General features: G+C 43.7%; 1 protein-coding gene across 2 annotated transcripts in view; it reads right to left on the minus strand.

The window, feature by feature from the left end:
- Positions 1–595: 595 nt before the first annotated feature.
- Positions 596–25,147, minus strand: part of bpnt1 (bisphosphate nucleotidase 1) — a 32,950-nt gene continuing 8,398 nt past the window's right edge. Inside the window, exons 2-8 of one of the 2 annotated variants that reach the window (XM_038811986.1) lie at positions 24,974–25,078; positions 16,747–16,854; positions 12,786–12,834; positions 11,130–11,221; positions 10,057–10,254; positions 4,737–4,842; positions 596–1,317 (exon numbers count right to left, since the gene is read on the minus strand). In XM_038811986.1, coding sequence (XP_038667914.1) covers positions 1,169–1,317; positions 4,737–4,842; positions 10,057–10,254; positions 11,130–11,221; positions 12,786–12,834; positions 16,747–16,854; positions 24,974–25,078 — 807 coding nt within the window. In that variant the 3' untranslated portion in view covers positions 596–1,168. The remainder of the gene's footprint in view (positions 1,318–4,736; positions 4,843–10,056; positions 10,255–11,129; positions 11,222–12,785; positions 12,835–16,746; positions 16,855–24,973; positions 25,079–25,147) is intronic. The other variant, XM_038811993.1, reaches the window with a different exon arrangement.

The raw sequence follows: 25,147 nt of genomic DNA on the forward strand, positions 1-25,147 counted from the left end.
TCTTTGTTGGGATAAAATTTGTTGTTGAAAAATCTGAATAAAAATTATTTTTAAAAAAATAGATACTGTTTCCAAGTCTGTTGGAGAAAACTAAAAACACATCTACATCAGGCTTCAGCTTCACTGTTCCCTCTCCCTCCTACCCACCCCAACTGGAGTGCTCCCTCACCCTCCCAGCCATGCCAAATCCCAGCCCACCCTCTCCCACCACCACCATAGGGCCCAACTACCCACTCCATCACCATGCCACCCCACAGGCCTGCCAATCCCCGCAGCTCCACCAATTAGTGAGCAGTAGGGTGCGCCTACTTGGTTGGAGGAGTGATGATCCTGCAGCTGTTAATGGCTTCTTTTCCAGGCTTTCCGAAGCACCCGCTTCTCAGTTCTGGCTGCTTTAAAAGCAGCTGTGACCAAAGTCAGAATTGTGGTGAGGAACCTACCTCCTCCCTGATCTACATTCCCAGGGCTGGGAAAAATGTCCTGAAACTGACCTGCCAGCCAGTGCCATTATTTTTAGCCACGGCACCCAGCATCCTTTTTCAACCTTAAGGGGTGGCAGCAAAACCCAGCACCACATTTCTAAAATTTCACACTATAAAGTATCACCAGCAATTTATTCAAATCAGTGATGTAAAATACAATTTAAAGAAATTACATTGTCTTGCAAATATTCACTTAATTTTCCATACAACTAAACATGAAAATAAGAAAAATTAAGATCTATATTTGTAGAACTAGTTGAGAAATTAATCCACAAACAACAACGTGGATTTAGTTTAGCCAATAAGAAGAAAATTCAATGCAAGGCCACCCATGCAAAGAATTGCAAATATTGTTGTACAGAACTATAAAAAAAATCATCTTCTTTCAGATAATTTGCAAGAAAACAACACCATTTCATACAGCTTAAAAATGTACATCAAAAATTTCTGGAATAAGCCATCAGATACAAGTGACCTGCGAGATGTAATCTCTACTGAACCCCACACTACCACAAATAGACGGATAGTAGAGCAGTACCTGTATTGCAAAGTAAAAAGTGAGCTATACCAACAAACTAATATCCCAAAAAATACATTTGAATAAGTAAATTAAATTAAATCAAATCAAGAACACTCAGACATTTTGGTCACTCGTGAGTTTACTATGGCAGCACTTTATAACTGTTTCAGGGAACTAGGGCGGTTTTAACAGAATCAGGAACAAGGCTTGCATAATAGTCAAAGTTCTTCAAAGTTGCAAGGACTCCGGCTGAGTTCATATGCTTCACATCTTTATGATACTGGAAAGGATTCCCATGAATATCTGTCAATTTACCTAAAAGTTAAAAAAAATAACTACAATAAAAACAAGTCAAACAAGACAACTCTTATTTATTATCTTTGGGTGATTTATGCTCTACATATCTGAATTGGTTTACCCAGGCAGTACCTTGTTGACACTATATGACTGTAACAAAGTTTCTAACAGCCAGGCTATGTATATTGGCCATTACATTTTAAATGTTATGAAAATGTGGGAGGGGCTATAGAAAATGCACTTTTTCTAAGAGCCCCCTGCAGAAATGTTAATATTAGTTGACATCACAATGAACTTATGTTCCATGCATTATCACAAAGTTGTGCAAGACCTCTGCTGGAAATCTCTCAGCACCTCCCTGCAGAGTCATGTCACAAGTGAACTCTACAAGAAAAGTGGCTGTACAAAGTAATGAGATTCAGTTCAGCTTTCTAAATAAAAAAAGTCATGAATCTGCACAAATTAAAAGAATCAAGGCAGGACAATTGTAAAAACCCCTTACATTGATATAGCACCATTCACAACCTCAGGATATCCCACAGTGCTTTACAGCCAATTGAAATGCAGTCACTGTTGCAATGTAAGAAATGTGGCAGCCAATTTGCGCACAGGAAGCAATCAACAGCAATGGCCATCTTGTAATGTTGATTGAGGAATACATTTTGATCAAAACACTAGGAATAACTGCCTTGCTTTCCTTCAAAATAGTGCCTCAGGGTCTATTACATCCACTGAGAATACAGGGCCTATGATGAACAGGGCACCACCAATAGCATAGCACTCCCTCAGTACCGTACCAGAGTATGGAGTTTTGCCCTCAAACATTTCTGCAGTTGGACTTGAACGTACAACATTCTGACTCAAAAGGTGAATGTGCTACGGCTGACATTTTCTTCAAACTGCCAATCAGCTCATCCATGAATTCATCCCACTCAATAAACTATGGTTTGTTGAGATCATTGTCTGTGGGTGAAGGTTTTGCGAAAAGGCTGGTCTGATTACAGGTTTGAGTATAAGCAACTACATTCAGAACACTATTCCAACTTTTTATATGCGTGATACATTGGTGAACAAATACAAATGAGATTTCCAAGTGACATTCTCCCCATTCAAAAGCCTGCACCTTTTCTGATCAGATATTCATACATAGATCTAAAGTCTCAATAAATTTTACATAAAAATCTGATTTTAAATATGCAGATGTTCACCCAATGTTATTCCTTGGGAACTGTAATCTAATCAAAAGAGTTAAAGCTCAAGGTTGAACTGTTTGACGAAGGTAGGTTTAGAAGCATAATTTGATGCTGTATAATGTTTGTATCATTTGGGCACCATTAATTTTTTTTTAAAATGAGCTTTTGTGCCACATAAAATTGTAGCAGCAAAGCTCAAAGGATCATTCCTTAAAATATTAATGAGCAATGCATAGAAGTAGTTGGCAGCATACAATCTTTATATGGGGTCACAACCCATTATCCAAAGCCACAGAATTTAGGCACACGTTTGCAACAAAGTGCAAACCCCAAAATGTGTTTAAACACCCATGCAGTTTATGCTAAAGAATAATCTCACCATTGTCTATGAGCAAGGGATCCATCCGTAAGGGCAAGGGTTTATAGGATTATTTTTCTGCCAAATGGGATGAATACGAGCTCCCATTGAGTCGACCCCTCCAGAGTCCATTAGGGAGTCAGTCTAGCACTGTTCAAGAAGACGACGAAGTGGCAGAAAAAAGTATATTTATATAACGCCCTTTACACAATGAAACATCTCAAGGTGCTTCATAGGAGCATTATAAAACAAAATATGACATTAATCCACATAAGGAGATATTTAGGTCAATAACCAAAAACCTGCTCAGAGTTTTTTGGAGCGTTCAAAAGGAGGCGAGTACGCGACAGAGAACTTTAGTGAGGAATTCCAGAGCTCACGCGGGGTCACTGAGAACACAGGCACTGATAGTTAAATGATTAAAATTGGACTGCTCAACAGCCAGAATCAGAGGACCTCAGATATCTGAAGAGGGTTGTGGGACTACAGAGCTAGACAGTGGTGAGACAATGGATTTGAAAACAGGGATGAAAATTTTAAAATCAAGATGTTGCTTGACGAGAAGCCAATGAATGAATGAAAATCGCTTATTGTCACGAGTAGGCTTCAAATGAAGTTACTGTGAAAAGCCCCTAGTCGCCACATTCCGGCGCCTGTTCGGGGAGGCTGTTACGGGAATCGAACCGTGCTGCTGGCTTGCCTTGGTCTGCTTTCAAAGCCAGCGATTAGCCCTGTGAGCTAAACAGCCCCTATGTGAATCATCGATCATAGGGGTGACAGGTGAATTAGACCTGTTGAGAGGTAAAACAATGGCAGCAGAGTTTTTGATGGCCACAGGCTTATAGAGTGTAGAATGTGGGAGACCAGTCAGAGGTACATTGGAATAGTCAAGTCTGCAGGTAATGAAGGCATAAATTAAAGTTTCAGCAATAGATCAACTGAGACGGGGAAAGTCAGGCAATATTATGGAGGTGGAAATGGACATCCTTAGTGATGGTGCAAACGTGTGATAAGTTCATTTTGGAGTCAAATGCCACACCAAGATTATGAACTCAACTATTGCCGGGAGCAGAATGGAGTCAGTAAGTAGGGAATGGAGACTGAAAATAACAGCTTCACCTTCACACCATTTAACTGGAGGAAATTTCTGCTCAACCAGGTCTGTATGTCAGACAAGATGTCCAATAATATAGCAATAGTGGAGAAGACAAGAGAGAGGGTGTGAGGTAGAGCTTGGAGTTGCCAGTTTATATGTGAAAACTAACGCTGTGCTTTCAAATTATATAGACATAGACGTAGAACAGTACAGCACAGAACAGGCCCTTCGGCCCTCGATGTTGTGCCGAGCAATGATCACCCTACTCAAACCCACGTATCCACCCTATACTCGTTACCCATCTCGGAGGGGACATAGATTTCATGTAAGAGGGGAGTCACAGGAACTCACTGTCTGAAAGGATGGTTGAGTCAGAAACTCTCGTAACGTTTCAGGAGATATTTAGATATTCACTTGTATTGCCAAAACCTCCTGGACTATGGACCAAGCTCTAGAAAATAGGATTAATGTAGTCAGATCTTTGTTGACTGGTATAGACACAATGGACCAAATGACCTCCTTCTGTGTTGTAAATGTCTGTGAATCGCTGAAAAATGTCATGCCATCCCCTAGTTGTGTGGACCCATCTGGATCAGTCAGTTCAAAACTGGTATTTAATCTCAAAATGGAGGTAAATTTGGCTCCCACATAAATTAATCTTTGATAGGTTTGATAATCAAATGATCAAACTTGGCAGGTCCACACTACAGATTATATTTTCTTCCATCATTAATTTATGGAATTTATTTTAAAGCTGAATCAGATTTAGTAATATGCATTAACTAGCTACCTGAAACAGCATGAAGGATAGCCTCAGGAGCACAAGTATCCCATTTCTTACAACCAGGACTCGCAAACACATAAGCCGAGGCCTTCCCCTCAATAAGCTGTATGACCTATAGGGGGAAAAAAAGACAATTAAAGAGCAGTTAACTGACTTTGGAAAATGCACAATAAACAACTTCTATTTATATATCACCTTTAACATAATTAAATGTCCCAAGGTGCATTATTGAAGCAAGTATCACACCGAGCCACATAAGAGGATGTTAGGTCAGATGATTAAAAGCTTGATCAAGGAGGTAGATTTAAGTATCATCTTAAAAGAGGAAAGCAAGGTATAAAGAGAGAATTCCAGAGCTTGTGGTCTAGGCAACCAAAGGCATGGCCAACAATGGTGCAATAAATATTTCTGGGAATACACACAGGGGGCCAAATTAAAGGAGCACAAATATCTAGGGGGACGGAAGGTTGTGGCATCATCAGAGATTTCAGGGATCAGGAGGGTTAAGGCCCTGGAAGCATTTGAAAATAAGGATGAGAATTTTAAAATCAAGTCATTGGTTGATCAGGAACCAATGTAGGTCAGGAAGCACAGAGATGATAGGGCAATGGGTCTTGCACGAGTTAAGACACAGGCAGCAGAGTTTTAGATGACCTCAACTTCAAGGAGGGTTGAATATGGGAGGCCAGTCAGGAGGACATTGGAATAGTCAAATCTAGAGGTCACAAAGAATGCATGAGTTTCAACAGCAGATCAACCAAGGCAAGGGTGATGAAAATAGGCTCATCTTAGAGATGGCATGATTCTTTTTTTGTTAAATAATTTTAATAATCTTTATTGTCACAAGTAGGCTTATATTAACACTGCAATGAAGTTACTGTGAAAAGTCCCTAGTCGCCACATTCCGGTGCCTGTTCGGATACACAGGGAGAATTCAGAATGTCCAATTCACCTAATAGCACATCTTTCGGGACTAGTGGGAGGAAACCCACGCAGACACGGGGAAAACGTGCAGACTCCACACAGACAGTGACCCAAGCCAGGAATTGAATCTCGGAGCCTGGAGTTGTGAAGCAACAATGCTAACCACTGAGAGGTTGAAAATTCAACTTAGGGTCAAATGTGACACCAAAATTGCCAACCAATTGGCTTAATCTTGGAATGTTGCCAGGGAGAGTGATGAAATCAGTGGGCGAGATGCGGATAATAGAGAAGTCCATTGACCTCGGGCGGGATTCTCCGGTTGCCGGGTGGACGCGCCCGGAGAATCCCACCCAGTGTGTTAAAGAATGGAGTCTGGAGCAGGGATCAGAAACATTGGCTTCAGTTTTCCCAATATTTAACTGGAGGCAGTGGTACTATCACTGGACTAGTAAACCAGAATCCCGCCACTGCAGATGGTGAAATTTGAATTCAATTCAAATCTGGATTTAAAAGTCCAATGGTGACCATGAAACTATTGTTTCACTAATGTCCTTTAGGGAAGGAAATCTGCCATCCTTACCCCGTCTGGCCTACATGTGACTCCATAACCACAGCAATGTAGTTGACTCTTAACTGCCCCCTCAAGGGCAACTCAGGATGGGTAATAAATGCTGACCCAGCCAGCGACGCCCACGTCCCATGAACGAATTTTTAAAAATTATGCCTTCAGTCTTTCCAAGTTGCTGGGAAATCAGACTAATAGTGTTTCTATTTTTAAAATGTTTTTATTCTCCTCCTTTTTCACATTTTCTCCCAAATTTACACCCAGTAATAAACAATAATTAGTAACGAATGTAATGTCAATCCCCATATCAATAACGATCCCATCCTTCCTCCAAATCACAAACATTAGCAAGCATGTTAACATAAGCAAATGACAAAAAGGAATCAGGAATCACCCATAGTCACCATTAACACATACAGTCCCTCTCCTCCCAATCCTCCCAGCTCCCCCCCACTAATGTTCGATGTAATCCAATTCTCGAAAGTGCATAGTGAATAACGCCCATGAATTGTAGAACCCCTCCATCCTTCACCTCAGTTCAAACTTGACCTTTTTAAGCGTTAAGAATTCCAGCAGGTCCCTCCGCCACGCCAGGCACAGGGTGGAGAGGTTGATCTCCATCCTAACAGGGTCCGCCTTCGGCTGATCAACAAGGCGAAGGTTACATCTGCCTCTGCGCCCGTTTCCAACCCCGGCTGGTCCGTCACCCCAAACATGGCCTCCCGATGGCCCGAGTCCAGTTTCACATGCACCACTTCAGAGATTACCCTAAAAACCTCCTTCCAGTAATCCTCCATCTTTGGACAGGACCAAAACATATGAATGTGGGGTGTTCACTCTCCGGAGCACCTCACACTAGAACTCCTCCTCCATACCCTCTCCCAACTCTTCCTCCCACTTTGCCTTGATCCCTTCCAGCAGCGCCTTCTCCTCCTCTACAATAGCCCCGTAAACCGCCGATACTACCCCCTTCTCCAGTCTCCCCTGTTGTCAGCATCTCCTCCAGCAATGTGGAAGCTGGCTCTACTGGGAAGTTCTGTATCTCCTTTCTGGCAAAGTCTCGAACCTGTATGTAAATATTTCCCCCTGCTCCAGCCCATACTTCACTCCCAACTCCTTCAATCCTGCAAACCGACCCCCAGGAAACAAATCTTTTATTGAGATTAATAGTGTTGAAGGATTGGGGATTTAGCAGTGGTGTTATCAATATGCAAGAGGAAGGTAATCCCACGACTGTGGACAATGTTGTTAAAATCAGCTGAAGGAAAGAGGAAGGAGACACAAATAGATCTGCCAAAGCAAGAATGCAGAAGAGGGAGATATACTCTCAACAGATTCAAATCAGCAAATTGGAATCAAGAAAATGTAGTTCTGTTGAGTTGAACAATGCAAGAGGAATGACTGGAAAATGTTACTGTGGTTGATCACAGCGACTGAAGAGAGTTCCAAGTGAGAGAATGCACCATTATTTTACCTTTTATTTTAACAATTGAATTAAAGAATCAAAAAATTGAGGCTTAAATGGGGCTGAATCCATGTTTTAATCCCTTACATCTGGTTTCCGCTACTGTAAAAACAGCTCACAATCACAAAAGATATCTTAAGTGACTGTAACAAAGATAATCTACTCTGCCTCACCTTCTTTTCCCATTTGTAGCCTTTAACATAGTTGACTATTCCTTACATTTCCAACATCTCTGCACCAGCTAGATGGGAGTGCACTCAGCTGCTTCTATCTATAAAGAGGAGAATTTATTTTGTTTATAAATTTAAAGTGCCCAAATCTTTATTTTCTCCAACGAGGGGCAATTTAGTGTGGCGAATCCACCTATTCTGCACATGGGGAGAGACCCATGTAGACACAGGGCGAATGTGCAAACTCCATACAGACAGTGACCCAGGCCAGGATTGAACTTGGGTCCTTGGTGCCGTAAGGCAGCATTGTTATCCACTGTGCCACCCTAAAGAGGAGAAAATTAATAGTAAAGAGGAGGAACGAGGAGAAACCTGGTAAATTAATACCAGGAAATGGCAGAGATTTAGAATAAGTATTCATAATAGAAACAAAATAAATCCTAAGAATAGCAGAAAATCAAGAGGCAAAAGGAAAAGAGGAACAAAACAATAAGTAGGGAAAAAACATTACAAAAACTGTTGGGACTGAAGGATAACAAGTCCCTGAGGTCTGATGGCTTGCGTCCTAAGGTCTCAGGTGGCTGGAGAAACTATAGATGCATTGGTGGTAATCTTCCAAATTTCCTTGGATTTTGTAAAGGTTCCAGGGGTCTGGACAACTGCTAATGTAACTTCTCTGTTTAAAAAAGGATGGAGGCAGAAAGCGAGATACAACAGGCCAGTCAGCCTAACATGTTGAGGTGGGAAAATACTCGAATCCATAAAGGAATCAGTAGTAGGAAATTTAGAAAATCACAATAAAATCAGGCAGCGTCAACATGGTTTTGTGAAAGGATAATCAATGTTTAACAAATTTATTAGCGATCTTGTGAGGATGCAACAAGCAAAAAAGAACCAATCAATCAATGCAGTGGATTTGGATTTCCAAAAGGCATCTGATAAGACCCCACGTAAAAGTGTTGGGATGATATATTAGCATGGATGGAAGATTGGCCAACTAACAGGAAACAGAATGTCGATATAAATGGCTCGCTTTCAACTTTGCAAAGTGCAACTGGTGGAGGTCACAAGGATCAGGGACGTGGCCTTAATCATATGACTTGGATGAATAGGCAGGAAATTGCGTTCAGGAGGCTACAAAGAGTCTGCAAATTGATATAACTAAGTGAGTGGGCAACTATTTGGCATATGGGAGTACAATGTGGGAAAATGTGAGGTTATCCAATTTGGCACGAAGAATAGAAAAACAGAGCATTATTTAAATAGAAAGAGACTGGAGAATGCCAAGATACAGAGGAATTTGGGTTCTTTAATGTATGACTCACAAAAAGTTAGCATGTAGGTAGAGCAAGTAATTAGGAAGACAAAAGTTGCCCCTTTGAGAAATCATTCATGTTCCCTACCAAAAGTTATTATTGAATCTGCTTCCACCACCCTTACAAGTACTGCATTACAGGTTATAACTCACAATGTAAACAAACAAATCACAGTCATTCACACTTTATGTTCTTTGTCAATTATTTTAATTCAGTATCCTGTGGTTACCAACAAAACAGTTTCTCCTTGTTTACTCAATAAAAACTCTTCATGATTTTGAGCACCTCTATCTTCTCTTGTGCATGTGTCAGCCAGTAAAGGGCTGCATATGCATGGTTTGGAATGTTTTATGTTGGTAATCCGAACCATGCATGCCCTGACCGGAAAGGGCCACACATACGCAGTTCTGATATATATTTTTTTAAAACATCGGTTAGACCCATTCGCATGACTAATGTTAAAAATTCTGAACCACTTATACACGGCCAATTCGCAGCCGGTGCATGGGTGGGACACCAGAGGTTCATTGGAATTTGGAGATTCCGACCACGGAAATAAAAACGAAGGTTAGATTTAGTTTATTTACATTAACAAGTAATCATATTGAACTTAAATTTTGTGGGGCTTTCACGTCACGTCAGCGTGTCACAACACACCGGTTGGGGACCTCTGCTCTATTGTCTCCGCATATCTGAAGCATCACTTCGCCTGGCACTTATCCAGTAAAGCTCCTCGGCAATCTGTTCAAATCACCAGGCCTCCTGAAGTGTGATGCCCAGAGAATTTTAGAACTTTGCAACAAAAGTCTAGAAACCTTCAAAAACTAAACAAATTCAAAAATATACCCACACGGCTATTCAAGTAATGTGTTCCTTCAGCACATACCTTGTTGCCTGCGCCTCCAACCCTTATTACTTCATCAGCTTTCATTGCACAGATACAGTCATTTACCAGCTTGCTGCTGTGGGAACGGGTTGTAGTGATGATGTGTTTCCCCTCTGGTGCTTCCTTCAACTGAATTCCAAACACCCCAAGATTCAGGACCCCCCAAATGGTACGCCCAAGTACAGCGCCAGCCCCAGCCTGCAGGAAAAATATTTTCAAAAGTGATAAATTAGTACATTTTTTCTTGGATATAACATGCACTCCGAAATTCAACTTCACCCATTTCACTCAATGATTGCTTCAAAAAGACCCATATTGGTCTTATTTCTTCAGGCCAAATAAACCAAAGTGAGAGCCACTACATTTGTGTTACACACAAGGACCATTCTTTTTCTAATGCTGAAAAACTGTTAAAGGTTTAACCAAATTTTTGGTGATGTTTCAGCACTTCTTACTATCAACATCTTGAAACATTGTGCCTGCACTTCCACCAGTACATAAAAGATGATTCAAATCAACTCTGGCCCATTTGTTCTCTATTTCCCCCCATTCCCTCCGGTTCGGAGACTGGGAACATTAAACGTTTTGTGTTTTTAGGATGCTACTTTGAAAACAAATTCAGTGACTGGAGCCAAAAGAACTGGATGTCAAGACCAAAAAAATTGCAAATGCAAGCAATATCAAATGTAAAATTCAGAAGATACTCCAATAAAATATAGAAGACACTTGAAATAATCAGGTCAGGCAGCATCTGTGCAAATAAATCAGAGTTGATGCTCAAGGTCAACAACCTTCCAAAATTAGTTACAAAATTCCCTCAGCAACTTCAACAATTTATGAACAGCTATTTTTAAATGAAAAGGTTCAAGGAGATGGCAGGGATAAAAACAGGTGGTAGACATATTAATGGATGCTGACGCCAAAAGTATCACCCCAGTTGTAAAAGGAAAGCAAAGAATACCAACTGCATTCAATAAATACAATTACATTACTCAGTTAGCAGTTTATTGGGCGGGAGGTTTGGACAATTGTTGTTTAAAAATTGGTTAGGTTTAAAAAAAAAAAAATCATACCTGATAGTTGTAATATGGCTGATTGATTACACCAGCTATTGCTTTGCCGGCATAAGAAAATCCAATAAGCACAGTGACATGATCCAGGAGACCTGCAGATCAAAATATTAAAATTACCTCGAGCACAAAATTAGAGCTGAACCCAGCTGCCTGATGGAAGGTAGAAGCACCTCATCATGTTCGATAACAGCTCAAAGTAACCTTGAGCATGAAACAAAATATACTTGGGTTTTTCTTTTAAAATGTATGACATAGAGCAGCACAGTGGCACAGTGGTTAGCGCTGCTGCCTCACGATGCCGAGAACCCGGGCTTCGATCCTGACCCCAGGTCATTGCCCGTGTGGAGTTTGCACATTCTCCCCATGTCTGCATGGGTCTCATCCCCACAGCCCAAAAAGATGTGCAGGGTAGGTGAACTGGCCACACTAAATTAGGGAGAAAAAAAGATTGGGTACTCAAAATTTATAATAATAAAATAAAATGTATGGCATCTCCACTTTAGTGATATCTTAAGAATAATATTTTAAGAAATAAGTTGGTGGTTTAGAAAACCTTATTTATAATGCACGTAAACTATTTTGTTAAATGCAAGAAAGCAAAAATATAACAAAATTCGGCATGTCCATATCGACTTTTACCAACTTTTATAGATGTGCCATAGAAAGCATCCTGTCTAGCTGCATCACAGCCTGGTATGGCTACTGCTCGGCCCAAGATTAAGAATCTACAGAGTCTTGAACACCGCCCAGTCCATGACACGAACTCGCCTCCCATCCATCAACTCTGTCTACACCTCCCGCTGCCTTGGAAAAGCAGGCAGCATAATTAAAGACTCCTCCCACCTGGCTTATTCACTCTTCCAACTTCTTCCAGCGGGCAGGAGATACAAAAGTCTGAGAAGACGCACTAACAGATTAAAAAACAGCTTCTTCCCCGCTGTTACTATGTCTTATGGTTACCAAACTCCTAAACGGCCCTCTTTATGGACTGATCTGATCTCTTCACACATCGTCTCTACTGAGTAGTATTACACTCCTACACCCAAGTGTCTATGTATTTACATTGTGTATTTTATGTTTGCCCATTGCATTTTCTTTTCATGCACGGAATGATCTGTCTGAGCTGCACGCAGAACAATACTTTTCACTGTACCTCTGTACACTTGACAATAATCCAATCCAATCCAAGATAAGATTCAGAAACCACTTTTTCACCCCCTCTAACTGAAAATATTTAGTATTTGTATTCAACCCCATGGAAGAGGTACAAGATGGCATATTTATGGCACCTTGGACAAAACACCCAAGAGCTTATTAACTTAGATCTATCCAGTTTGTGAGGATTGAAATGAACTGAAAATTGCTTATTGTCACAAGTAGGCTTCAAATGAAGTTACTGTGAAAAGTCCCTAGTCGCCACCTTCCGGCACCTGTTTGGGGAGGCTGGTATGGGAATTGAACCATGCTGCTGGCCTGCCTTGGTCTGCTTTCAAAACCAGTGATTTAGCCCTGTGCTAAACCAGCCCCTAATTACAGTCTAATAACTTCCTGAAGCGCTACATTTCTCCTATTTGGTAACGTCACCACTCAAAATATTTTGAAAATGAATCCAGTGCAACAAATTGCTAACTGATACGAAAATAAGCACCAGCTTACCTTCTGTGTATTCCTTTGTGCCATCAAGAGGATCGACCCAAACCACTATCTGAGAAAGTATTTTAGATTATTCTATGAAATAATTATTCTCTGAATACAGAATTATACATTGCTATCATTTCTAGTACATTTTTCAGTATTATACAATATATAACACATTCACCACTTCCGCCGATGCATGACATCCCCACATGATATTACACCTGCCCGATTCTCATTTTCACATTATGCACTGGAGGCAGAAAAAGTTCACATTCTTACGAGCCATTCATAACACTATCACACTTTTTTTGCAAATGATCACACAAACTTCCAGGGAGAGGGCTAGGACTAGCGGACAGCCTCCAGGTTTCATGGAGGTGATTCCAGTCAAGGGGTCCAACTCCGTCAGAGTAGAGCAAGGTGACAGTCTTCAATTTGTACCCACATATCCCCACAACTAACTGTAGCTTCAGCCTATTTCAACACATCAACAATAAGGTTAAATGTTTCAAATGCACATTTGCGTGCCATTACCAACATTACTAAATGTGCACCCTCTTTATCCTACATGAACCTCAGGGAAACATGAACTCCTGCCCACAGAGGAAGATAACTTCTTGGGAGAAATGTATTCTCCAAAGACAGACCATCGCATAATATGTGCATTTTAAACAAAGACTGCCGATTTAGTAGACTGGTTAGTCCGATAAATGGACGGGAACGGTGAATTTCACAACACTGGTGACCAGAATAGTATGACAGACACAGGAGAGGAGAATATGTCATGGATGGCACCATCCTCTCCAAGCTCTGCTCAGCAGGACTGTGATGCACAAATCCAGGGACCATCCACAAGAAGTGGAATACATGAGGAACATGATGAAATGGGAGAGGTGGTGGAAGTCCTGACAGAGGAGAGAGGAATTCAATTCCACCATCTGTGAAGTTCTCAACCCGACAAACTACCCTCAATCATGTGGCCATCTACAAGGATATTGCAACAGGCTCTCACTGCAGGAGTCAGTGCCACTGGATTGTTCCATACAGTTGAATTAAATGAAAGAATCAGGAGGTTATTATTTTAAAATCCAAGTACCATACAAATTTCATATTTAAGACATGCAAGTTCACAATTTTTCCTTCCTTTAAAGCAATTTGCCACATAAATCTGAGGCGAAGCGCCAATATTACTCCACAGAAACCTGACACAAGAACCTTTCAAGCTAGACAGAAGAATGCCAATTCCTGCAAATTTATAACCTCTGTACCATTTTTCTAAAACTAAGTCTACGTACCATGCCAAAAATTAAAATAAAGCCTTAAACCAAGGCAAGAAACTCTTTTTTATTTTGATAATATTATCATTAAACATTTTTCAATAAATAGAAAAGCATAAAACAAAAACAACCAACCAAACACAGCAGAATCAACTCCTCCCAAAGAGCTGACAGTGACAAGCTCTTCAAAGAACACAATAAAAGGTTGCCATCTTTTGTAGGACCCATCAATTGCACCCATTAACATGTATTTAACTTTCTCAAGATGCAAGGACTCCATGAGATCCGTCGGCCACACCAAGGCATTAGGTGGGGAAGCTGACCTCCATTCCAGCAGAGACACAGACGCACGCACGCTGCCCCCTCCTCTCTCTCTCCCCTCTCTCTCTCTCTCTCCTCTCTCTCTCCCCCCCCTCACCTCTCTTCTCTCCCCCCCCTCACCTCTCTTCTCCCCCCCCTCACCTCTCTTCTCCCCCCCTCACCTCTCGTCTCCCCCCCCAATCACCTCTCTTCTCCCCCCCCCCTCACCTCTCTTCTCCCCCCCCTCACCTCTCTTCTCCCCCCCCTCACCTCTCTTCTCCCCCCCCCTCACCTCTCTTCCCCCCCCTCACCTCTCTTCCCCCCTCACCTCTCTCCCCCCCTCACCTCTCTTCCCCCTCCCCTCACCTCTCTTCTCCCCCCCCTCACCTCTCTTCTCCCCCCCCCTCACCTCTCTTCTCCCCCCCTCACCTCTTCTCCCCCCTCACCTCTCTTCTCTCACCTCTCTCCCCCACCTCCCTCTCTCTCCGCCCCCCCTCCTCTCTCTCCGCCCCCCCCTCCTCTCTCTCCGCCCCCCCCCTCTCTCTCCGCCCCCCCTCCTCTCTCCCATCTCTCTCCGCCCCCCCCTCCTCTCTCTCCGCCCGCCCCTCCTCTCTCTCCGCCCGCCCCTCCTCTCTCTCCGCCCGCCCCTCCTCTCTCTCCGCCACCGCCCCTCCTCTCTCTCCACCCCCCCCCCTCTCTCCGCCCGCCCCCCCTCTCTCTCCCGCCCGCCCCTCCTCTCTCTCCGCCCGCCCCTCCTCTCTCTCCGCCCGCCCCTCCTCTCTCTCCGCCCCCCGCCCCCCCCCCCCCCCCTCCCCCCCCCCCCCCCCCCCTCTCTCTCCCCCCCAAAGCAGGGATAGGATCACAATCGCTTCTCGGCCTTTTGGCTAAGATCAAGTGTAGCGCACTTGATTGGGGGAGGCTAAGGATTTCGATTTCGATCGTGGATATCTTTTTCATCAGGGGCTGGTTTAGCTCTCTCAGCTAAATCGCTGGCTTTTAAAGCAGACCAAGCAGGCTCTCGGGGGGGGGAGAAGAATACGGTTCGATTCCCGTACCAGCCTCCCCGGACAGGCGCCGGAATGTGGCGACTAGGGGCTTTTCACAGTTACTTCATTGAAGCCTACTCGTGACAATAAGCGATTTTCATTTCATTTTACAATTAGTAGGCACATTCAGCAGGCATTGCCCATACAGAACAACACCTACATTTCACAAACCATGTTTGACCCTCCCCAACACTGTTTAGGAGGCATCGTTGCCAGGATCTTCGCATCAATGGTCAATAACAAAATTGGCTGATACGACCCACATTCCACCGGGTCCTTCTTCAGAAGAAGCGAGATAGATGGCTGAATCATCATCATATCTGGGAGCTATCCGCGATCCACTGAGCCCTCAAATGCCTCCACTAACAATGTTACCTGACACACCAACCTCTCCAAAAACTCCCCTCAAGGGCACAAAGTCTTTGGCCTTGAACAGTTTACCTACGGATCCAAAACCGTATTCCAACCCACTCCTCCAAGATCAACTGATGTGTGTCCATATCCGAGATAGTGTTCACCACCCTCTTCATGACATTTACATCATCCCAATTTGGAACATACACATTCACCGACCTGCCCTCCAACAACCTCGAGACCATAACATATCTATTCCGCTGATCTGCCACCACCTTCTGCATCTGCAACCAGGCTCTTTTATTGATCAGGACTGCCACCCCCTGGGCCCTGCTGTCAAAGCCCAAATAGAACACCCGACTTACCTAGCCCTTATGAAGCCTTACCTGGTCCTTGACCCGGAGTGAGTCTCCTGCAACAGCACCACATCGGCCCTCAAACCTTTCAGAGGAACAAAAACTCTCACCCATTTTACCGGGCCCCACAACCCCCGCACGATTCACATCACCAACCGAATTGGGGGTCTCTCACCACCCCTCCCACCCACCCCCCCCTTGAGTCAGCCATCACTCTTCAGGGGATGCACCCATCCCCTCAACATTCCCCAACCAGCAGTCCCCACCCAAGATGGCACCTGGTCCCACCCATTTGATGGAGCAAAAAAAAAAACAATCCCCGGTCACCATCAGCAAACTACCCCCCTCCCCATCCTATAAATCACACAACCATTTCCTCAAAACTGCTCATCTCCCCCATCCTCACACCTCCTAGGCACGCTGAAACCAGCACAAACAGGATCAGCAGCGCCTTTCACCAGTTTACTAGTTTTCTCCAGTTTACTAGCGAACTGCAGTTTGTTAGCAGGGTATCCTCGAGGCAAGAAACTAAGCAATAAGTTGAAGTCAAACATATAACTTTCTGAACTGCCACCAGAACATTTCCTATACAAGGTTTTTTTTCCGTATGGAACATTCAAATATTCTTAAACTAGCCACGATTCACCTCATCTTCCTTGATGTGGCTGTACTGAGGTGGACAAGAGTACTTCAACACCTCTTCAGATTGACCACTTTCAATTAAATCTTCATCCACATCTTGTAATGGCAAATCCTAAAAGAAAGTGCCAGAATCAGCAAAAACATGCCTTCAAAGACCTTGCATCATTCAATACTTGCAGGACTATGATACTGATTCGATTCTTGTAGGGGGCTGAAAGCAGCATGAGACAGAGTGAGAGTTTGGAGAAGACTCGAGGTTGAAAGTGGCGCGAGCCAGTGCAAGAGTTCAGAGGAGATCGGATCTGAAAATAGCACAAGACTGAGAGAGGACACTCGGCTGGAAGCAGCACAAGGCAGACCGGGAATTGAGAGAGAGAGAGAGAGCGAGAGAGAGCGTTTAGAGGACACTCAGGGCTGAAAGCGCCGAGAGAGTGATGAAGAGTTCAGAGGAGACTTGGGGCGAGCCACTGCTGTTGCTGTCGCTCTGGTTTGAAAACAGAAATTGAGGCGTGACATCAAAGGATAATCATAAGTTGACTGGCTTCTGAGTATTCCTGCTTACGCACCAAGTCTCAAAATTATCCAACTATAGGGATAGTATTAGTGTAAAGGGCAGAGAAGGTCAAGAGTTCGCAGTGTGTTCAGGAAAATTTTCTTCAGCAGTATATTTCCAGTCCAACTAGAAAGGAGTCAAGGCTGGACCTGGTTCTTGGAAATAAGATGGATCAAACAGATCAAGTGTCCACAGTAGAACATTTAGGGGACAGTGATTATTGACTGCTCCAACCTCGAGAATGCACATCCTGTTTAGGCTGGCTATGGAAAAGATTAAGAACAATCTAGAGTAAGAAAAATGAACTAGATTAAAGTCAACTTCAATGGGGTACAAATTGATGAAGGGCAAATAAATTGGATTCAAAGGTTGGCATGAAAAACGGTCGCTGAGCAATGGGCTACCTTATAAGAAAAGATAATTCGGGCACAATCTAGAAAGGGAAAGGAAGGGCAAACAAATCCAGAGCTCTTTGGATAAAGGGCAGCACAGTGGTTGGAACAGTTGCTTCACAGTTCCAGGGTCCCAGGTTCGATTCCCACTTGGGTCAGTGCTAGGTGCTCCAGTTTCCTCCCACAGTCCAAAGATGTGATTAGGTGGATTGACCATGCTAAATTGCCCTTAGTGTCCAAACAAAAAGGTTAGGTGGGGTGAATGGGTTACGGGGATGGATTGGAGGGGTGGGCTTGGATGGGGTGCACTTTCCAAGGGGCAGTGCAGACCTGATGGGCCGAATGGCCTCCTTCTGCACTGTAAATTTTATGATTCTGTGATAACAAAGGAGAAATAAAGAAAGATAACGGAAAAGTGTGTTTATTACAGGTGTCAGTAGAAACTAAAATTGAAAAACAAGCTGAATATATAAGTTTCAGAGGAGAGGTGACAAACCAAATAAGAGGGAGTATGAAAAGAGAATGGCAGCTAACATAAAAGAAAATCTGAAAGTATTCTATAGGCATATAAATAGTAAAAAGGTGGTGAAAGAAGGAAGAGAGATGCTGAGGGACCAAAAAAGGTCATTTATACATGGAGGTAGAGGGCATAGCTGAGGTATGAATACTTTTCATCCAGCTTTACCAAGGAATATCATGCTATCCAAGCCACAGTAAAAAATGAAGGCAACGCAATTGAAAAGGTAGCAGCATTGGATAGGTTAACCAATAACTAAAGTTGATAAGGAACTGGGACCAGATGTGATGTACCCAAGGATACTGACAGAAGTAAACGTGGAAATTCTGGAGGCACAGGCCTTGATTTTTTTCGGTCTTCTTTAGAGTCACAGGTGGTACCCGAGGACTGGAGAACTGCAAACATTATACCTCTGTTCAAAAAAAATCATAAGCATAAGCCTAGTAATTATAGGCCAATCAATTTAACTATGGTGGTGGAGAAGATCTAAAAACAATAATTCGAGATAAAGTTAGTCACACGGACAAATGCAGGTTAATGAAAGGAAAGACAGCATGGATTTTTGAAAGGACAAATCATGTTTTACTAACTTGGAGTTTTTGAAACCGAAAGAGGGGTGATGAGTGCACGTTGTTGGATGTGCATGAACTTCTAAATTACATTTGACACAATTCTACACATTACACAACTCTACACAACTGATCTTTGAGCAAAGTTATAGCTCGTGAAATAAAAGGGACATCAGAAACATGGATACAGAATTGGCCGAGTGTCAGGAAACAGGGAGATGTGGTTAAGGGAATTTTATCGAGCTGCAGGAATGTTTGCAATGGAATTCCACAGGTACCAGTGTTACGACCCTTGCATTTCATGATATATATTATATACGTATTAGATATAGAGACCTAGACCTTGGTGTATAGGGCACAATTTCAAAATTTGTGGATGATGCAAGACTCAAAAGCCTTGTCAACTGTGAGGGTAGTGTAGAACTTCACAAGGACATAAACAAGTTTGTGGAATGGGCAGATAGATGGCAGATGATGTTCAATGCAGAGAAAGGTGCTGTGATTCATTTTGGCAGAAAGTACATGGGGACAGGGGATATAACTCTAAGGGGGTTGCAAGGAACAGAGGGAACTGCGTCTATATGTGCCTAACTCATTGAGGATGGCAGGGGCGGCAGTGGTTAGCACTCCTGCCTCACAGCTCCAGGGACCCGGTTCAATTCCGGCCTTGGGTAACTGTCTGGTGTATGCACATTCTCCTTGTGTCTGTGTGGGTTTCCTCCCAAACAAAAGATGTGCAGGCTAGGTGGATTGGCCTTGCTAAATTGTTCCTTTGTGTCCAAAGGTTAGGTGGGGTTATGGGGTTGCGAGGGAGTGGGCCTAGGTAGGCAGCTCTTTCAATGGGTCAGTGCAGACTTGATGAGCCGAATGACCTCCTTCTGCACTGTAGGAATTCTATGACAAGTTGACAGAGCGATTAATAAAGCATAGAGCACAAGAGCAAGGACGTTATGTTAAACTTGTATTAGTCACCCATTCAGCCTCAGTTGGAGTATTGGGTCCAGAGAATGCAGAAAATCCACGAGAATTATTCTAGAAATGATTAACTTCAGTTATTGAGAAGTTAGGGCTGTTTTCCCTGGAGAAAAGGAGGCCAAGAGGAGATTTGAGAGAGGTATTCAAAATTGTGAGGAAAAAGAAAATGCTGGAAAATCTCAGCAGGTCTGGCAGCAGCTGGAGGGAGAGAAATGAGCTAATGTTTCGAGTCCAATGACTCTTTGTCAAAGCTATCCGCAGCAATTTGCTTAAAATTGTGAGGGGTCTGGATAGAATAGTTGGGAGAATCTGTTCCCAATACGGAAAGGATTGAGAGTGAGTTGGCACAGATTTAAAGTGAATAGTAAAGGAATGATAGTGATACAAGGAAAATTTTATTCACACCGCAAGTGGTTAGGGTCTAGAATGCACTGCCCAAGTGTGTGGAGGTGACAGAATCAATTGAAGTATACAAAAGGGAATTACACTCAGACTTCCGGTGGCGGCATGTAGGAGGAGGTCGGATGGATCCTGCTCAAGGCTTGATTTTCTTTAGAATTTAATGCCTGGTCCCAGGGACAATTTTTGGTTCAATAAGTGCAGGAAGAAAGATGTCCAAAACCCAAAGGAAAGCTGCCGTGAAGAAGGGGGCGAATGAAGGTTTGCCGTTGAGTGGAAGGGTCAGTTCAGCAACTGGAAGGATGGCGGAGGCTGGGTCGCTGGGTGGGGCCGCACTGTACACAGCAGAAAAGATGACCAAGGTGATGGTTGTGGAACTTGAAAAACAGTTTACAAAGCACATGGAGGCGATGAGAAAGGAGATGATGGCAGCATTGAAGGTGCCGGTGGAGGAGGCGATTGCCCCAGTGAAGGCGGCGGTGTCGAGGACATCAGCCGAGGTGTGGGAGCAGGGTGAGAAACTGAAGGGAGTAGTAGAGGCCTTGTCGCAACACAGTGATCAACTCAGCTCAATGGGTGAGGAGCTGCAGAGGGTGGTGGAGGCCAACAAGGGCCTGCGAGCCAAAGTGGAGGACCTAGAAAACAGATCTAGGCAGCTAAATCTGAGGATCGGGGGCCTGCACGAAGGGTTGGAGGGCCCAAGACCGTACATCAGAGTATTTTGCGAAGATGTACGATGTTGGCAGAGCTGTTGAGGGAGCGGGAAGATCTCTCTCGGTACAAACTAGATCGGCCTCAAAGGGCATGAAGACCTAAACCAAAGGCGAATGGGGAGGGGACCTCCAAGAGCAGTGTTCATTTGTTTCCGTGAAGGAGTGGGTCCTGTGTTAGGCACAGCAGAACCGGGAGGTGCAGTGGGCTGGAGCTGGTATACGTATATACCAGGACTTTACGTTGGAGTTGGCGAGAAGGCGGGGAAGGCCAAGTGAAGACGGCACTGTATAACGGCAGGGTGCAGTTCGGCATCGTGTACCCAGCTAAGTTGAGGGTGACCTACAACTCCAAAGACTTTTATTTTGAGACGGTGGAAGCGTTTGTGAAGACAGAAGGACTGGGGCAGAAGTGAGAAATGGGACGGAGGATTGGTCTTGGACTGAGGGTAGGAGGGGGGTTGGAGGAGTGTATATAGCTCTATGTTTCACTGCATGTTGTTATATGTGCTAAATGGGTTGAAGTTGTCATTTGGACAAGGTAAGAGTTGGGATTTTCTTTTGCAATGATGGTTCTTTGAGGTTTGTGTGTTTACACTGTGGTTGTGTGTTGAAAGGGATTTCTTTGTTTTCCAGGGACCGGGCTTCGGCGGGGAGAGGGAAGAAAGAAAGGAGGAGGAGAGAGTGAGGCCTGGGCAGGGGCCTCCACACTGGCTCGCTCAAGCTGGCCAGTGAACAGGGGTGTGGTGAGGAGGGGCTGCGGTCATCAGAGCCTGATAGCCTAGGAGGTGTGTGCAAAGTTTGGGGAGGGGACCGATACTGGGTGAGATGTTTTCAAGATGACGTGGATGGGAGGATCCTGGGATGGGCTTGATGGTAACAATGGGATGGGGCGGGCCAAGCCCAGTGGGCAGGGCCTGGAGTTTTGTTGGAGGGAGGTTTTTCAGGGTCATCTTGGGGGTAGTGAACTTGGAGCCAAGGCCCCTAGAAGCCTGTCTCGGGAGGTCGGACCGGCTCGGACGGCAGGCGGATGCGGGGGCAGATGTTAGCCTTTGCCTCGCTGATTGCCTGGAGGCGGGTCCTGTTGGGGTGGAGGTCAGCTTCTCCATCCTGTGACACGGCTTTGTGGGGGGGACCTACTTGAATTTCTTTGACTCTCGGGAAGGTGAGGTCTCAGCTGAAGGGGATGAAGGAAGGGTTTCACAATTCATGGGGGCTGTTTATTATGCACTTCCAAGAATTGGTTGCCATTTAACATTGGGGGTGGGCCTTGGCAGTATTGTTGTCTTTGGTTACACTGTTTATGGACCGATTGTTAATTTGTGTTTTTTTTAACCTGGAAATGTACAGATGTTTTGGTCTGTATATTGAGCAGGGGGCAGTTTGTTGTGGGGGATGGTTAATGCATTTGTTTGTTTGTCCTTGGTTGCAGACATGGGGCAAATGGCCTCCGCCTGCACTGCAATAATTCTATGAATCTGTGACATAGTAGTGGTCAAACCATACTACAGTACTACAGTTTTGGTCTCTTTGTTTAAGGAGAGAGACACATTGGAAGAACTTCAAAGAAGGTTCATTAAATTACTTTCTAGGCTAAAGGGGTTGTCTTATGGAGGAAGGTTGAACAGGGTGGGCCTATATTAGAGTTTAGAAGAATGAGAAGTGATCTCATTGAAGCATAACATATACTGTGGGGACTTGACAAGGTAGATGCTGAAAGGATATTCCCCTCCTCGGGGAATCTACGGCTGAGGGGCATAGTTTTAGAATACAGATTCTCCATTTGAGATAGAGAAGGAATTTCTTCTCTTCGGGGGTGGTGAATGTTTGGATTTCTACACAGCAGACAGCTGTAAAGGCTGGGTCATTGATTATACTGAAGGCAGAGTTACACAGAACTTTGTTCACTATTGAGGATTCAAGGGGTCTGGAACAGTCAGGAAAGGGAACTGAGGCCAAGATAGGATCAGCCATGACCTTACTCAATGACAAAGCAGGCATGAGGGATTGTATGTCCTACTCCTGCTCCTAATTCCCATGTTATTATTGGAACATGCCAATATTATTTACAATAATTAAGTACCTTTTGCGCGTTGACTTGTGATTATATCCTTCATGCAAAAGATGTGCAAGAGAATTGTAATGAAAATCAACAATCAATTAAGGATATTTACATTGAAAAGGTCCTTCCAGTTTATTACCTTACTTCCCCTTTCTCTTATTTTGCCGTTACCATTTTCGATCCATGGGTGATTGACCGACATGTATCTTTAAGTCAAGCAGCAGAGAAAACAAGGAATTCAGAAGTTACAGGAGAGAACATTCTGTTAAGTTTGATGTGGAGATGCCAGCGTTGGACTGGGGTGGGCACAGTAAGAAGTCTTACAACACCAGGTTAAAGTCCAACATGCTTGTTTCAAACACTAGCTTTCAGAGCACTGCTCATTCCTCAGGTGAATGAAGAGGTATGTTCCAGAAACATATATATAGACAAAGTCAAAGATGCCAGTCAATGCTTAGAATGCGAGCATTTGCAGGTAATTGAGTCTTTACAGATCCAGAGATAGGGGTAACCCCAGGTTAAAGAGGTGTGAATTGTCTCAAGCCAGGACAGTTGGAAGGATTTCGCAAGCCCAGGCCAGATGGTGGGGGATGAATGTAATGCAACATGAATCCCAGGTCCCGGTTGAGGCTGTACTCATGTGTGCGGAACTTGGCTGTAAGTTTCTGCTCAGAGATTCTGCGTTGTCGCGTGTCCTGAAGGCCGCCTTGGAGAACGCTTACCCGGAGATCAGAGGCTGAATGCCCTTGACTGCTGAAGTGTTCCCCGACTGGAAGGGAACATTCCTGCCTGGTGATTGTCACGCGATGTCCGTTCATTCGTTGTCGCAGAGTCTGCATGGTCTTGCCAATGTACCATGCTTCGGGACATCCTTTCCTGCAGCGTACGAGGTAGACAACGTTGGCCAAGTCGCACGAGTATGTACCGTGCATCTTTGAATTTGTCTGTATATATGTTTCTGGAACATACCTCTTCATTCACCTAAGGAAGGAGCAGTGCTCCGAAAGCTAGTGTTTGAAACAAGCATGTTGGACTTTAACCTGGTGTTGTAAGACTTCTTACTCTGTTAAGTTTGAACAGGAGTTTCAGATTTGTCGGCACCAGAGAGAGTTGGACTGGGTCTCAGTCTGATTAATTGGCTGGGAGCCAATGAATTGGCCCAAAAGGTCATATTCTGCCGGGTAGCAGGCGGTGATTGGATCCTGTCCCAGTGGAATGGTTTTCAGAGTCCCAAGGAGTTTCAGTTTTGACTCCTGGACACAGAAATAAATAACCTGCTTTTTCTCCTCGCCAAAAAAGCTGCAAGTGCTGTATTCCTGAAGCTGCAGAGAACCTGGATGAATTAATCTATAGGATACCATTACAGGTTGCAAGCAAACACCAGGACTCTGTCTCTCTCTCCAGAAAGATTGAGAGTGCTCTATCCTTGAAACTACAGAAGCCTGAACGATTCTACAGTAAAAACCTTGAACTGAAAGCAATCCTTAAACAGTATAATCCCACTTGAAACAAAGACTCTTTTTCGCTTAGGTTTTATTTTACCCCTTTCTTCCCCTCTGTGTTTGTTTGTCTGCCTTGTGTGTTTGTGTGTGTGTGTGTGTTTGTACATATATACACATTTGATATAGAGGGTTGGGGGGGGGGGCAAGTTAAAGGGAAGGAATTAGAAATTAGATAATAGTTAACCAGTTGTATATGCTGCATATTTCATTACAGTTCTTGTTATAAGTAAACAGTATTTAAACTTATAAACCTGGTGACTGCAATTCTTGGGCAGCCAAGGTCCAAAGCCTTCATTGGTTATTTCACTTGTGTTGTGACTCCGGGTCAAGTGGGCTAGAATTGACCGCGCACTAGCCCACGGTGTCATAACAACATGACTGCTCCATTGAAAATGTTACTCAAATGAAAGGCAATTAATATGCCAGCAGTTCACAGGAAAATAAAAATTCTTCCAAATCTTATCAAAAAATGGGACAGGAAACTGTACAGAAAGGAAATCTATGGAACAGGTAGATTGAATTAAACATTTGACAACGTGGTAATGCCCTTACCTCCTCCCCAATAATAGTTAGTTTGGGGAATTTACGTGCTAGTGACGAACAGATGCTTAGCTGCACCAATCGATCTGCTTTTGTTTGTAGATCATGGGCTCCAGTCTATGTTGGAAATATGAAGAAGTGAAACACAGACAAATGTCTGCTTCTTTTGTGTTCAATACAAAGGCA

This window comes from Scyliorhinus canicula, chromosome 1 (genome assembly GCF_902713615.1).
Source record: "Scyliorhinus canicula chromosome 1, sScyCan1.1, whole genome shotgun sequence".
In the NCBI taxonomy this organism is placed as follows: domain Eukaryota; kingdom Metazoa; phylum Chordata; class Chondrichthyes; order Carcharhiniformes; family Scyliorhinidae; genus Scyliorhinus; species Scyliorhinus canicula.